At 39.5% G+C, this 13434-nt stretch overlaps 2 protein-coding genes across 5 annotated transcripts in view; both read left to right on the plus strand.

Moving 5' to 3' along the window:
• The window catches only part of LOC114876439, a 61347-nt gene extending 54508 nt beyond the window's left edge, over positions 1-6839 (plus strand). For all 3 annotated transcript variants that reach the window (XR_006829622.1, XM_029187925.2, XM_046286777.1), the window contains one exon: positions 6219-6839. Coding sequence is in view for 2 of the 3 variants with exons in the window: in XM_029187925.2 (XP_029043758.1) it covers positions 6219-6416 (198 nt within the window). In the remaining variant the exon portion in view is untranslated. The remainder of the gene's footprint in view (positions 1-6218) is intronic.
• Positions 6840-7556: 717 nt separating this feature from the next.
• The window catches only part of LOC114876424 (disintegrin and metalloproteinase domain-containing protein 10-like), an 83781-nt gene continuing 77903 nt past the window's right edge, over positions 7557-13434 (plus strand). Inside the window, exon 1 of one of the 2 annotated variants that reach the window (XM_029187892.2) lies at positions 7557-7786. In XM_029187892.2, the coding sequence (XP_029043725.1) occupies positions 7696-7786 (91 nt within the window). In that variant the 5' untranslated portion in view covers positions 7557-7695. The remainder of the gene's footprint in view (positions 7787-13434) is intronic. The other variant, XM_029187890.2, reaches the window with a different exon arrangement.

Raw genomic sequence — 13434 nt, forward strand, 5'->3', positions numbered from 1 at the left:
AACGAGCTCTCGTCAAGTAGAAACGGAATGGGAATGGGTGATTAATAAATATGTAGTCACTCGGGATTAATATTTAGGTCGTTGGAAACGCGACAGGGCAAACAGACACGGTGATCAAACGAGATCATTTCTGGGTCAATGTGATTTCGAAATTTATATCGTTCGATTTCTAAGTAAGTTGTTTTATTTATCTGGTTACCTATAATTCAAAGATGAATTATAAAAATTTATATGTATAGAGAAAGAACAAGTGCGTTTTAAATCCCTTTTTCCTTAAACTATTATTCTAAATGTAATATGTATACGATTAATTAGGAGCCTACATTTTCCTGGTCTTGGAAAATGTTCATTATCTACTTAAGACTTATTAAACAATGAACAATCAGCGGAACTGTAATTATAATCGAGTGAATCGAGTTTTTCTGAGCACAATGAAATTTCCAAAAGTTGTAATCCTATTATGTATCGTGTAGGAAGAATTAATCATCGAAACGTTCGTTCGGAAATTTCAACCAATAGCTGTCGAATTAGCCGCAGTTAGAGAAAAGAATCAAGATTGAAAGAGAAACTGTGTGGTGAGGACGGAGAGAAAAAGAGGCAGGACAAAGGTCACGGAAGCAGGAAGGAAACGATGAAAAAGAGGTTGGGGTAGACGGAGCAGAAACGAAGGCAATTGGTCGGAGTCGGTCGTGTAACTAACTCGGCCTACCGGTCACGTAGAATCAGACAAGATTCATTGAAAATCTGTACTCGTGCCTGGGGGATGATACAAAATTCTGCTCTTCTTCCGGGGTAATTGAATCCTGCTGCCACTCCTTCCCACCCCTTACCACGGACAGCCGCCCGCCTCTCTTGCCGTCTCATTCAACGGACCCTGAAACGACCGGGAACACACAGTCCTTGCTTTCCGCCTTTATTTATTTTCCATCCGCCTTGCTTCACGATAAGACAGAAGCAATATCTTGCTACAGGTGGCTGAATGTATATCGACAATATACCCTCGCTAAAGTATTTCCATCGACATTATGGACATTTGTTACGAACAATAAAAATAGTGTTTAACTCTTTCGTCTAATCTATCCCGTTAATGTCGTCATACAACAAGGTGGGGTTCGTATGTTGTTTCGCGAAACGTGCATGCTCGAAAATAGGGCGAAAGCGACGTTTCGTTTGCAGAAGAATTATCAAGCATTCGACGGATCGCGTGTTTTCTAATTGGATACGCCATCACGTGGTAAATGAAAATTTCAAATTAAATTTAATTTCATTTCATTTCTGATTGTTTGTCGCTTCATAGAACGAGCAATTTATTCCATTTTTTTTTTTCACACGCTCAGCCATCCTACAAATACATAGGTAAATATCCCTGCTCAAATTATTAATTTAGCATCTCGATTAATAATCGTATACGTACATTTATCACCCTTAATGGTCTATTTTATGTCATACACAGAGATATGGTTAAACAAGATTAAGTGTACCGCATAATTTGCATATTATTCGCGATATTTCCCTCCAGTCCAAATTGTGAATTTTATTTCAAAAATATAACAACTTATAGGAAACGGTATGACAGCTCTCTGAAGTTAAGGAACACAAGCATCTGCTTAATTAAATGGGAATTCAAATGAGCCAGGACAGCTTATGCGATTTACAATTTACAAATATATTATGTAATTAGTCCAGGCTTGCGAATGATTGTAATAAATAAAAAGTGGAATGGTAATCGGGCTAACTGCCCGTTGAAACTCGATTCGTTACATGTAGGTATTATTTACGTTATTGCAAACATTTCATGGTTCCATTTCTGCTTCCAAAATATCATTTTTTTCTTTGTTTGTAAACAAACGGTTTTGTGAAACAACTTTTCTTTCTTCGGCAAAATTTCAAATCCCACTTTCATTCAACGAAAAGTTGACTACATACTTGAATACTTTTTTTTCCACCTTAAAAAAAATGATCGATAGTGATTAATTCGGTGTATGTACATACATACATGTATACATACATACATACATACATACATACATACATACATACATACATACATACATACATACATACAGGTTCAGGTTATTCGTTGTAACTTTGGAAACAAGCTTGTTTCCAGTGTCTACAAAAATATAGTAAAACGCATAATGAAAATATTTTCCTGAATTCACGTTTTATATTTCTAACGAATTAAATGTTCACCAGTACCGTTCACCTTTGTTCACGCGTTTTCCATTGTGTTCGCGTGTAAACGTAATTTTATCGAAATTGATAGAGTCATTTATCCGCGTTTCTTCGTTGCTGGTTCGTTTTATTATACATATATTGAAAATATTTGGAAAATTGTCCATTAAATAAATCAAACTCCAGCTACAGCGTCGTTTTTTAATGCTATCAGACTAACCGGCAAGATTTAACGCATTACATATAGTGATTATAATCATTCATCGAAGATTAATCCTTAGCGCAGGACGCGAAGTCAGTCGCAGGATCGACAAAGTAAATTAATTGTCCGAGGTTGAAACGAGACATGTCTACCGGTGAAATTATCGCTCGTCAATACGTCGCGCAACTAACGATCTCTCTACATATAAGCAGACGCACGCACGAGGGTTAATCTGATGCACCTGCACGTCCAAGATTAAATTAATCCACGTTCAGCTTTTCTTAAGCTTGGCTCTATCAGGGAATCCTGCAGAGCGCCCAGGATTTGTCGAGAAAATAGAAAGGAGAACGGAGAACGGAGAACGGAGAAAACCCTTGTAATTTGCTTTCTGTCTACATACATACTTTCAACAAGATACATTCGTAACTCTTAAATAGATCAAAATATTTTAATATAATTGTTTAGTATACATACGTCGTAAACCCTTTTACCATTTTACAATCTTGCACTCGATTCCCGCGATACAAATACCATTGTTATTACTAAAAATTATTTTTTTTTTCAACCGTACAATGTCAATTTGCAATCCGTTCGTTCCACGAGGTGAAACTTTGTTGTTGAAAATTTTAAACGTAACCTGTACGAATTTCAAGAAGTTTGTACGAATGAAAAGGTTGAGTAAACAATAGAGAAAAAATATGGACAGAATTCTTTCTTTTTATCTTGCTTCTATTTATTAACCAGTCTTTCGTTATTGTTTCGTTAGTCAGCCTAATTAAATTTATTATCGCGTAGCATCGCTCGCAAACACGTTCTAATTTTCCGGAGAATGTAGAGAGAGAAGCCAAGACCAAGCTAGGCTAAAACAGACCAGCTAGCTAGCCAGCCAGGATTGCGGAGTCTCATTACCCGGAGAATTTATAAAATCCTCTATTGGTTATAACGAGAATACGTGTTTGCGCCTCAAAGGAACGTGCTCCAATTACGCAAACACCGGTACATATTTATACACGTATCGTATCTTTGGAAAGTCCATTGAGTGCGCCATTTAGAAAATAAAGTATAGATATAATATACCTTATTTATAAATAGAAGAGAGATCTGTATTGTTATATTGTTGAAATACATCCTTGAAGATGTAATAGAGGAGAGAAGAAATTGATTTAAACTGAATAGAACGAAGAAAGCGTAGAAAAGTTACTTACTGTAAAGTTTAAAACGCGATTACGGTTATAATTAAGCTTACGATCTTAAATGGATCCAAGTTCATTTAATTTATGATTAAGTTTCTGCTTATCCAACTTGCAACTAGTTTTCGTAAACGAAACCTCATCGAATCTCTTTCTTTCTTTATTGTTGCTCGATTAAAGTTTCATTGGACTGGTCAGGACCAGGTTTAGAAACGGGATGAACTACTAACATACATATCGAGTTTCTAGGTCCATTAATTTTCAAGCAATCTTTTCTTCGGTTTCCGGGTTTTACGAGAAAACGGTCAGCATTCAGCTACACCGCTGGTGAAGTGGACCATATGAAGGAAAGCAGGAAGACGATGAACCGGCAAGTGGTGTGTCCAGCAAAGTGGAGCCGCGTGAAAACCGCCTTTTTACTGTCACGCTCGCTCTTTTGGCTGCACCCTCTTCAACGAACACTTCCTTTCCTATCGTGATCGTCGCGCGTCGTCTCGTCACCACTAGACGAGAAATTTTCTGGGAATTGCGGTAGTGACGTTGAATGTCTATGATAAATACGATTTGTTAATGGTACAAAGTTCCAGCAGTGTTGCAGCAGCACTATTGTTAAAAGATTTCCCTTGCCGAGCAACGGTACCTATGGTACATGGTAAATGAAGCAGATTACCTAACAACGTTTTCTCGGCCTCTCTTTTTGTCGTTATTCGCAGCCGTAGCAGCTACTTAATTAGATATATACATATAAGAAAACGGCGACGAGTAGTTATTTTTGCATTAGAGTATAAAAAGAGAAAATAAGTTTTGCCTATTTTCCTTCAACGATAAATTCATTCTTGCAATGGAAAAAAGCTGGAAGAAAAATCGTTAATTACGTTTCGTCGGGTAAACTAGTAGAAAATCGGTATGCATAGAGGTGCGTGGCTAAGAAACACGCCAATTAAAAAGCTGCTTGCAGAGCTGATAAACAATTCCCAGGAGAAAAGGGTTGCAATTAAAATTCAGTAATTTCTTTACCGAATTAGTTCTGTGTCCTATCTCGATCGTAGTCAGTCCTGTTTCATGTCGAATACAAATCAGTTTGCAATTAGAAACGATTAAACGATCCAGCCTTTCACTATGAAGAATGAAATCGTTAGCTTGTTTGTATCTGTCGTTTCGTTAGCGGTTCGTTCGGAATTCGTAACACTTGTTGTTGGATTGTAGGTGTGTACCTATATACCTACATATGTATATGTTTTTTTAAATCGTTGCACGGAACGTTTTCAACTTTCGTTTTTAGATAGTCATAGTCTTTTGCTTGTATTTCCTGTCTCGAGCAGCAAAGATATTGCTCTGCTGTATTATCTGTGACAACAGTGCTCTTCTGTTTCCTTATCTTTCGGGAACAAACAGGGTTCCATTGGGTCGAAAATAATGCTACTATCGCTGCTTGCACCGAGTCTATTGTACTTGGGTGTGTTAACAAAAAGGAAAAACATTTGGTGCTTACTGTATCGAGAGAAAGATACTTAGTAAACGTTTTTCTTTCTTTACTACCTACTATCTGTTTTGAAAAACAATCAGCAAGTTTGTAAACATGCTTTTATTAGTGTAGAAAGAATTCTTATTGTTCGAAAAATTGTTCTTTAATCGTTTCATTGAAAAAAAAATTCTCTATGCGTTCTTTATGCGTAGAAATGTGTAGAAATAGAAAGAATTACATAAATTTTCCCAGTCGTTTAAGAAATACAAAAGACGCATCGCGATAAACGTCGCGTATCGTAAATAAAAGGTATTTTTTTTTTTCAAACAAATTAATTAATACGCCCGAGGTGATCGTTGTCCCTGCTGGACAAAGATAAATCGTTCGTTTAATTGGATTGCCTTAACAATGCAGAAACGCAAGGAACTGTAAGGGATGAAATATTTAGCACTAGCTATATGACTAATTAATGGAACCAGAGTACCTACAGTATAATAAACAGGAAGCAGTTCTTTCACGTTAATCTGCTAACCATCTCGTACTTGCCTTCGAAGAATGAAAAGATTTTATTCATTCATCTATAAAATAATATTTATCAAAAGTAATTGTAAATTTTTTAATTTCAAAATTTCCCTTCGTGACAAAGCAGCCATGACTCGTTTATAAATTTTCTGCTTGCTTTTCCAACAGCAGTTAAATTATAATTCGAAATCGAGCTTCTCAACGAAGCGCAAACAAAGCAACAGAGGGAAAGAGAGCCTTTTCGCCACAAAACATTTTCAGATGCGTGCTCCTGCTTGTTAACGGGGCGAATTTTATTTATACATATGTACATCCAATTAAAACGTAACTTCTCTAAATACTTCTAATACAGTAAAAAAAAAAAAAAAAACAAAAAAAAAAAAATTATACAAAGAAAAAGCCAAAGAAACTCTGGAAAACCTTTTTTAACGATTCAGGTCAGGACAAAAATGAGAAACGGGTTGGTCGTAGTGATGGCACAAGTTATTAACGATCATTTATCGATATATTCATTGAGCTATAGAATATCAATTTTCCAAAGCTTTTTCAATACTTTTTTTTCGTCTAATTTTCATTGATTTACATTCTCTGTAAATTTATGTTACACCAAAGTTTTTAAGTATTTAAGTTATTGTTCTTAGGTCCACAATTGTTTCTTTTTCAGATAAACGCCACGAAGAATAAGATCGCAAAAGTTATCTCGTCTCGAATCCGATCACAGCCAGTTCCTTTCATCTCGGTGGCTGTTTTAATAGCCAGCCAACCAGCCACGCGAAGTATTTCATTAGAAGGCCGGAGATTCTCGACGAATATTATGGCAGGAACGAGAAAGTATGTCTTTCCTTACGTGGTCCTGGTCTGAATCCACGAGACAGCAGTTCCTTCGTCCTGGCGCGAAAGGAAAGTTTAATAAGCGTTGGCGAGCCGCAACAAGTTCGGTACACATGTTTCTGTACACCACAAGTCGAAGAAACTCGTTTCACAGCATGAGAATCTCAGATTTAAGATTTCTATCAAAGAACGAAGATAGTTGGTCTCTTTAGACAGTGAAATCCTCGTTGAAACGAAACTTGAGCCGATCCAGGGATGCATCCATCACGAAGTATCTCGTTCATCGAGTGCACGGATAAAGAAGATTTGAAAGAAGAGAAGAATACACTATCAGATGACAATGATGATGGAGTTTGATCGGGTCTGATGCACCGATGATGCAGATAGTAGTCTAGAACGTTGGTAGATCAATGCCAAGAATGACAATAACGTCGGATAACGTAGGATAACGTAGGATAACGTAGAAAAATAGCCAGGATGTGAATAGAATCGAGTAGTGTCGTTTCAATAACGATGGGATATGTACGAGGAATATTTAAAACACATCAAAATATCTGAAATCACGTCAGGGACGAATCGATTGTTTTATACAATTTGAAAAAGAATTCACGATGCTCGTAAATTCCTTTCAAAAATGAGACCAAGTTGAGAATCGTATGTTTTCGAAAATGTTACTTTCACAAGCTGAAACAAGCTGAAATAGATAAAAAAACTTTGTTCGAAATCATCATCCGAATCTAAAGTTCCTAGGAAAAATGCAAAGGTTTAAGGAGGAGCGACAAGATGGTGAAGAATTTTTTCAAAGAAATATCACTTTATTGATCGTTTTCAAGGGCAGTAATGACGACCGGAGGACAGGGACGAGGTTTCGTTCGATTCATCGACTCGTGTAAAGCTCTCAGTGTGGAAAAGGCAACAGCCGTGTTCGTCGTCGAGTTTCAAAGAGTATGATACCAGTTTGATAACGTGAGTCAGAGACTCGAACGGTCACAAGTTGCTCGGTATCCGTGTCGTCTGGCTCGACCAGCCAGCGTGTTCATCCCCTCGTTTGGGGGTCGGTTGGTTGGTTGGTTGCGCTAGAGTCGAAAAAGTCTGGAAGAGTGAGGGGGAGGGAGTGAGGGGGGAGGGGTGGGGGGGCTGGGGGTAAGAAGACAAGAACGTAAGAGGTTAAAAAGAGAGAAAGAGAAGAGAAGAGAAGAGTACAACGTGGAAGTTGAAGAAGAAGAGGTGGAGGTTGAGAAGGAAGGGGCGGAGGGAGCGGAGGCGGTGGAGAGAGGACAAGCAGGGAAGTTTCCGTCTGTCCGAAGTGGATGGGGGTGAAAATGTTCGGAGTGTTGCTGGCATGTGTCTGGCTGGTTGCCGGCTCCCCGTTACATCCCTGGCCGCTAATACCACACAAAGGTAAGTGCCCGATCCACTCGTAATTTCTTATTGCTCCTTTTTCTTTTTTCCTTTTTTCCCTTTCCCTGTATCGTGACGAGACCGCAACAGACGATTATGCGGTCGTTCGAGCTACATATTCTTTTTGAAGCTGAATAATTTTGTCGATAGTTGGCGTACAAAAGACCTTTTTATCAAATAGTTTTTCTTTAATATTATACGGAACATTTAAAAGACGGTTCAATTTATGAACTAGGTATATCCTGTACGTACAATCGATTACAAATTTTAATTAAAATATAAGACCACCAAAGAAGTATGTACTCGCACAATTGGCTCTAAATTCGTTATTAAAAATCAGTCAAGTTGTTAGTCTCAAAGCGGATTATTCTAAAAGTTTCCGCTCATTAAAAGGAAAGGTTGGAAACTTGATTCACCCTTGCATTTCAAGAATTGAGAATCAAGTAAATACTTTGCCTTGTCAACGTTGTTTTACATTTTATAGCTACGTTTTTTCTTTTGTCTCTGGGCGTTCGTTCAAAGTTTCTTGTAATCTTTTTCTCCGACCATGTCGATTTTTCCTTTTCTATCGAAATTACAAGCAACGAGAACCGTTCCTTTTTTATCCGAACGGTTGATGCGAACATCGCACTTTAAAATAGTCCGCTATACATAAAAGAGAGGAACGATAACGGCTTAACAAAGAGAAGAAAAAGTTATTCCATTTCGCGGTGCTGGTAATCCGATGTGGAAAAGTTAGTCCCCGTTTTCCTGGCATCCTTTGCGTCGCGTCGCGTCGCGTCCGGAGTGACGGCGATGTAGAACGCACGCCGCGGCTTAACGTTCAGGAAATACCGGTTTCCTCGGTAGATTTTTCTGTATTTTTGTCTCCATTCACGGAACAACTACCTCGCTTTGATTCAAATTTTAACGTATTACTTGCCTCCGTTGGAAACGCGTTTGTCCCCCGCTTTAAACTCTATTTCTGTAAGATAGTAAAAGCGTCTTTGTATGATTTTCAGTAGAATCAGATATTTACAATGAAATTATACTTTTTTTTCATTAAGCTTCGCGTAGAAATTACCTACGTTTGTAAGTAAATTTTCGGTAGTACAAGAGACATTATAATAATATTTAACAATTTTGAAAAGCGAATCGTCGAAAACAATTAACGGGCTGAATACTTTGAAACTTTGGAAAAAAGTGGTCTCCCATTGAAAATCAACCGACAGGGAAAAGAGATTTCCTTTCTATCGATATCACAGTTCTCCCCTATTGTGCAAGGGTGCTTTCTTCGAGGCTCACGGGTGGAAAGGAAGACATCGAGCGACTCGCAAACTGAAAAAGGCACGCTCGATTTCGCAAACGCTTTGCTTGGCTTTGCTCGCGTAATCGCGCCTCCATTTCCGGAATTAATCTGGTTGGTTCTCCTGGCCAGAAAAAAAGCGCGACAACTCTTCGTTTTTGAAGCTTCAACGATTAATGGACACATTAATTAGGACGCGTGGAACCAGATTCTCATTCGAGTTTCTCATTTCTGACTAAGGAGAATTAATTGAACGGGTATCGTTCGAAATGGTATCGTAACGAAAAGGGTAGCTTTTCGAAGAATTTGAAAAGTTACTAATGCCGACCATAGTTACTTACGGTAGGTATACGAATAGTACTATACTCGTAATCGTTCAAATATTCGCACATTGCATCAGTTGTTTACTTTGCACTGTCATAATCCTAAAAACGCTTCCGATTATCCATTCGATGTTGGTTAGTTTTTTTTTGTTTTTTTTTTCAAACGTTGGACGGTGTCCCGTTAATGGATCGGTCTAATTTTCGACAGGCACGCTGTAAATTGTACGCGGTTGGAATATTTATTCGATCGAGCCGCGAAACTAACCGGCATGGCAGGAAATGAAAGTCGCGCGTGTACTTTGCGTCGCGTGAACCTGGTTGGATGATTAAAAAATTCCAACGTTCCTGTGTTTGCGTCCTCCTGGCTGTACCGCGGTGCCGTAATTTTGTCATCCGTTGCTTTCCCCCGTTACGTGGTTGGAATTTATTCGCGGAAGGGAACTGAACGATGCGACGCGATTTTGGGATAGGGAGCCCAAATTAGACGATAATCGAGGGAATTGTTTGAAAAACCGACAGAGAAACAAAAGAATATGTGTTTTTCTTTTCTTATGAAGGAAAAATTGCAAAAATACGTGAGAAAAATTTGTTAAAAGACTCGCGTTCGAAAGATAATCTACGTCGGTGTGCAATCAGGCCGTAAAGGACAAAAGATTCGTTTGAAAAGATTTTAGCGAGCAAGTTGAACGCGTAAAGCCAGGTCAAACGAGACAAAGCCAGACAGCAGCCTGAGGCGCATCCGGTGCTTTGAAACCGGAAGACCAGTTAAATAAGAAGGGCAGGAGGATCGAAAGCCTGGTTGGATGTAATTCAAGTAATTCTGATGCTGGTAGCAAGATTACACGAGCTAAAGATAGTGACTCTGGTTAACACTGGCATCGCGACACTGATAATTCCGTGGAGAAGGAAGGAGATGCATTCACGACGAGGGTTACAAGTACATAACATACGTGTACAATACATACCTTGAACGTGGAATATAAAATTGCATATTCATACGGTTTGAAGGGACGTTTGGTCAAGCACTTATGCTTTACTTTACTTGCCGCCTTATCCGAGAAATCGAGTTGTAAAGTTATGTAAGTTATAGATATGTACAAGTGGCAAAATCGTGTATATGTATGTATGTATGTACATAGAACGGCCGAAGCTTAAACTGTGATGGAAATGATTGGCACAATAGCGGCAGAATGTTTTGCTGGAGATGGCACTCGAGGCGCAGATCGGGAATAAAGAAAACGTTATCAGCGGCAATGTTATCGGCGGCAGGCTGGTTCGCTTGGAGAGCACTCGGTTTTTCGAAGAACCAAATCGCAAGGAGGACACGAATAGACGAGGAGGGAAGAAGGTCTCGAAAGGTGGCTGCTCCTGGCAGTACTCGTGCGGAATAAAGGGCCCTCGAAGGGCACTCGACCTCGATGTAACGACTTTGCACACGCTCGTAACTCGATATTGTGAAATCCTCTTATCGCGTGGCAGCAGCTGCGAGCCCAAGGGCCATCGGAAACGCGGAAAGATCGAGAGCATCCTGCAAATTCTAATTTCCCTCTCTGCCCTCCTCTGAAATTAAACCGATTTCGCTGTCTTCTGTTCTACATATCTAACGCACATTTTTCGGGATCTTTACCGTCAAGAAAATTCATTTGATCCAACTAGTTTCTTGCACTTGGCCCGATTACACATTGATCATGCCATTTTCACTATCCACAACCATTAGTATTTCACTCTTCTTCTTAAAAGCTTCAATTTCTTTCTGGATTTTTTAACGGATCGTACGAGATTCCTGGAATAAATTATTTATTACCGTGGTGGCCAGCACGAAGCACGAAGCACGAAGCACGAAGCACGAAGCACGAACCATGAACCATGAACCACGAACCACGAACCACGAACCACGATGAACGGGTGCATAACTTATGGGGAGGATGAAGATTCAGTCCAGGCACTCTCAGGTATTTTTCGATCCGTCCCTCTGCAGTTTTTCATCGTGCCACTGGAAAATGTATTCTTCCTACCACGAAGAAGGAAGAAAATAAAGAAAACACTTGGCTAGTCTAGAACGGGTTGAAGAAGATTTTCAAGAGGATCTTAACGAGTTCCGAATAGAGAAGTTCTTCGTCTTTAAGTGGTTTCATAGCGAATATGTATGTATTCGTTCATTGTAATGAGCAACCATAAGAATTTCCAAAGATCATCAAACGCTTCTTTTTTTCTCGACAGCTCAAGAGAAGAAGCGTAAACTGTAAACTGTGTCGAGTTACCTACATTTTACGTTTGTAGTTGCAACAAATCTTATAAGATGTTTTCGCGAATACAAAGAAAGTGGGTGATAATGGTGAAACCGATCTTCCCTTAGAAGCGTAATCGATCTAGTTTCAGTAACATGGTTAAAGACTATCATGGCGAGGAGTCGGCCGCCAGTTTCTTAATTCGTTACCAAGTTTCGCCAGCGTATTAACGGCGCTGGATTCGATTAGAGGACGCCTGTAGGATGTACGTCGAGCTATGAGCGTGATTTAATTTAATCAGCACGTAGTAGACGACCGGACCGCTGGAAGAGGCGTTTGCCTCGAGAGTCCTTTGATGGAAAAGAAGGGTTAATAATTGATGGGAAGGGTAAGGTACTTATATCCGAGCTAATTGGCAGCGGCAAGCTTGTCATGTTATCATGTTTAAGACAACGGAATCACCCGTCGTGTTCGCTACAGATTTCGATCAGCAACTATGCATGTAACAATTGATCTAATTCCTTCGGATGCAACGGCACAGAGTCGATAGGAGCGCGAACGAGAACGTTCTACTTTTATCGCACGAGTGAGAGCGGTCTCGCTTATTTATCGATACCTCGTAAAAGAGCAACTGGCAAACTGCTCATAAACGAGCCTCCAATAAAACTGGCGAGCTCTCGCTAAACTCGTCGTTCCCTTTTCTATCCTAGCATCCTATCCCTCGAAGCGGATCGTTAGCCGGAAATTTCGAGGCTCTTGCACTCGTAAATTTACCCGATGAATTTTTACGACGCGACGCGTTGGATACGCGTCAGGCTCGATCAGCGATCCGTCTAAACGGTGTAATCTACTCTTTCTCCTTTTTTAATTATCGTCTACTCATACACCGTTGTAATTCGATCGCGCAATTATTTGGGAACGACGCGACGAGTACGAACCGATTCAGTTCCACTTAATATTTATTAAATTTCGAAATTCCCATCAATTAGAAATCTGCCAATCATCTTTGTATTTATCGAGGACGAATCGAACCGCAGCGCAGTGAAGTCACTTGATGCGGTGGTGCAACAATTAAATACACTGCTACCACCGAATGCTAATTGAAATTTGTACGTTGTTATCGGTTTGTCGCGCGGTTGGTCGTTAACCAAGAGTGAGAGAGAACGAGAGTGGACGCATTCGATGTTCCACAGGAATCGAATACTTGCCTGATGCTACCTATAAATTCATTGCACAGCATTATTTTATTAGGTTGGCATAATACGCGGCAGGGAGATTGGAAGCGAGAGATTGATAGTATCCCGTATTGCCATCAAACCCGATGTCTACTATGTAAAGCCAGTCACTTGAAACTGGTCGTAAATACACATTAACCTGATTTCCGGTGCATCATTTTTCACTTATCGGCCAACCGTATCGACGTAATTTCGCCGTCGCGCCCCGCCGTGCCCCGCCGCGCCGATATTCAATGAAGCTGACGCCGTCAAACTGTACAAAATTAGCTCGTTAAAATGCTACTTATGTACATACCTAGAATCGTTAAGCTTCCCGACAAAACGATATATTTAATAGACGAATACCTTTTACCAATTTCAGATACCATCGTTGACTCACATCACTTAAGGCAAATACAGATTAAAGTTTAAATATATGATATGATATTCATCGTTGTATCATAATTATGGGATGATTGAGAAACATTTTTCGCAAGGTTATAAAATGTTAAAATCTTGTTGGTTCCCAGTTCAGACAAATAGAGTTGAATAGATATCTCGCGAATTGGCCAATGTGAAAACAGCGCCGCGCCACGCT

The sequence above is a fragment of the Osmia bicornis genome, chromosome 8 (assembly GCF_907164935.1).
Source record: "Osmia bicornis bicornis chromosome 8, iOsmBic2.1, whole genome shotgun sequence".
Lineage (NCBI taxonomy): Eukaryota > Metazoa > Arthropoda > Insecta > Hymenoptera > Megachilidae > Osmia > Osmia bicornis.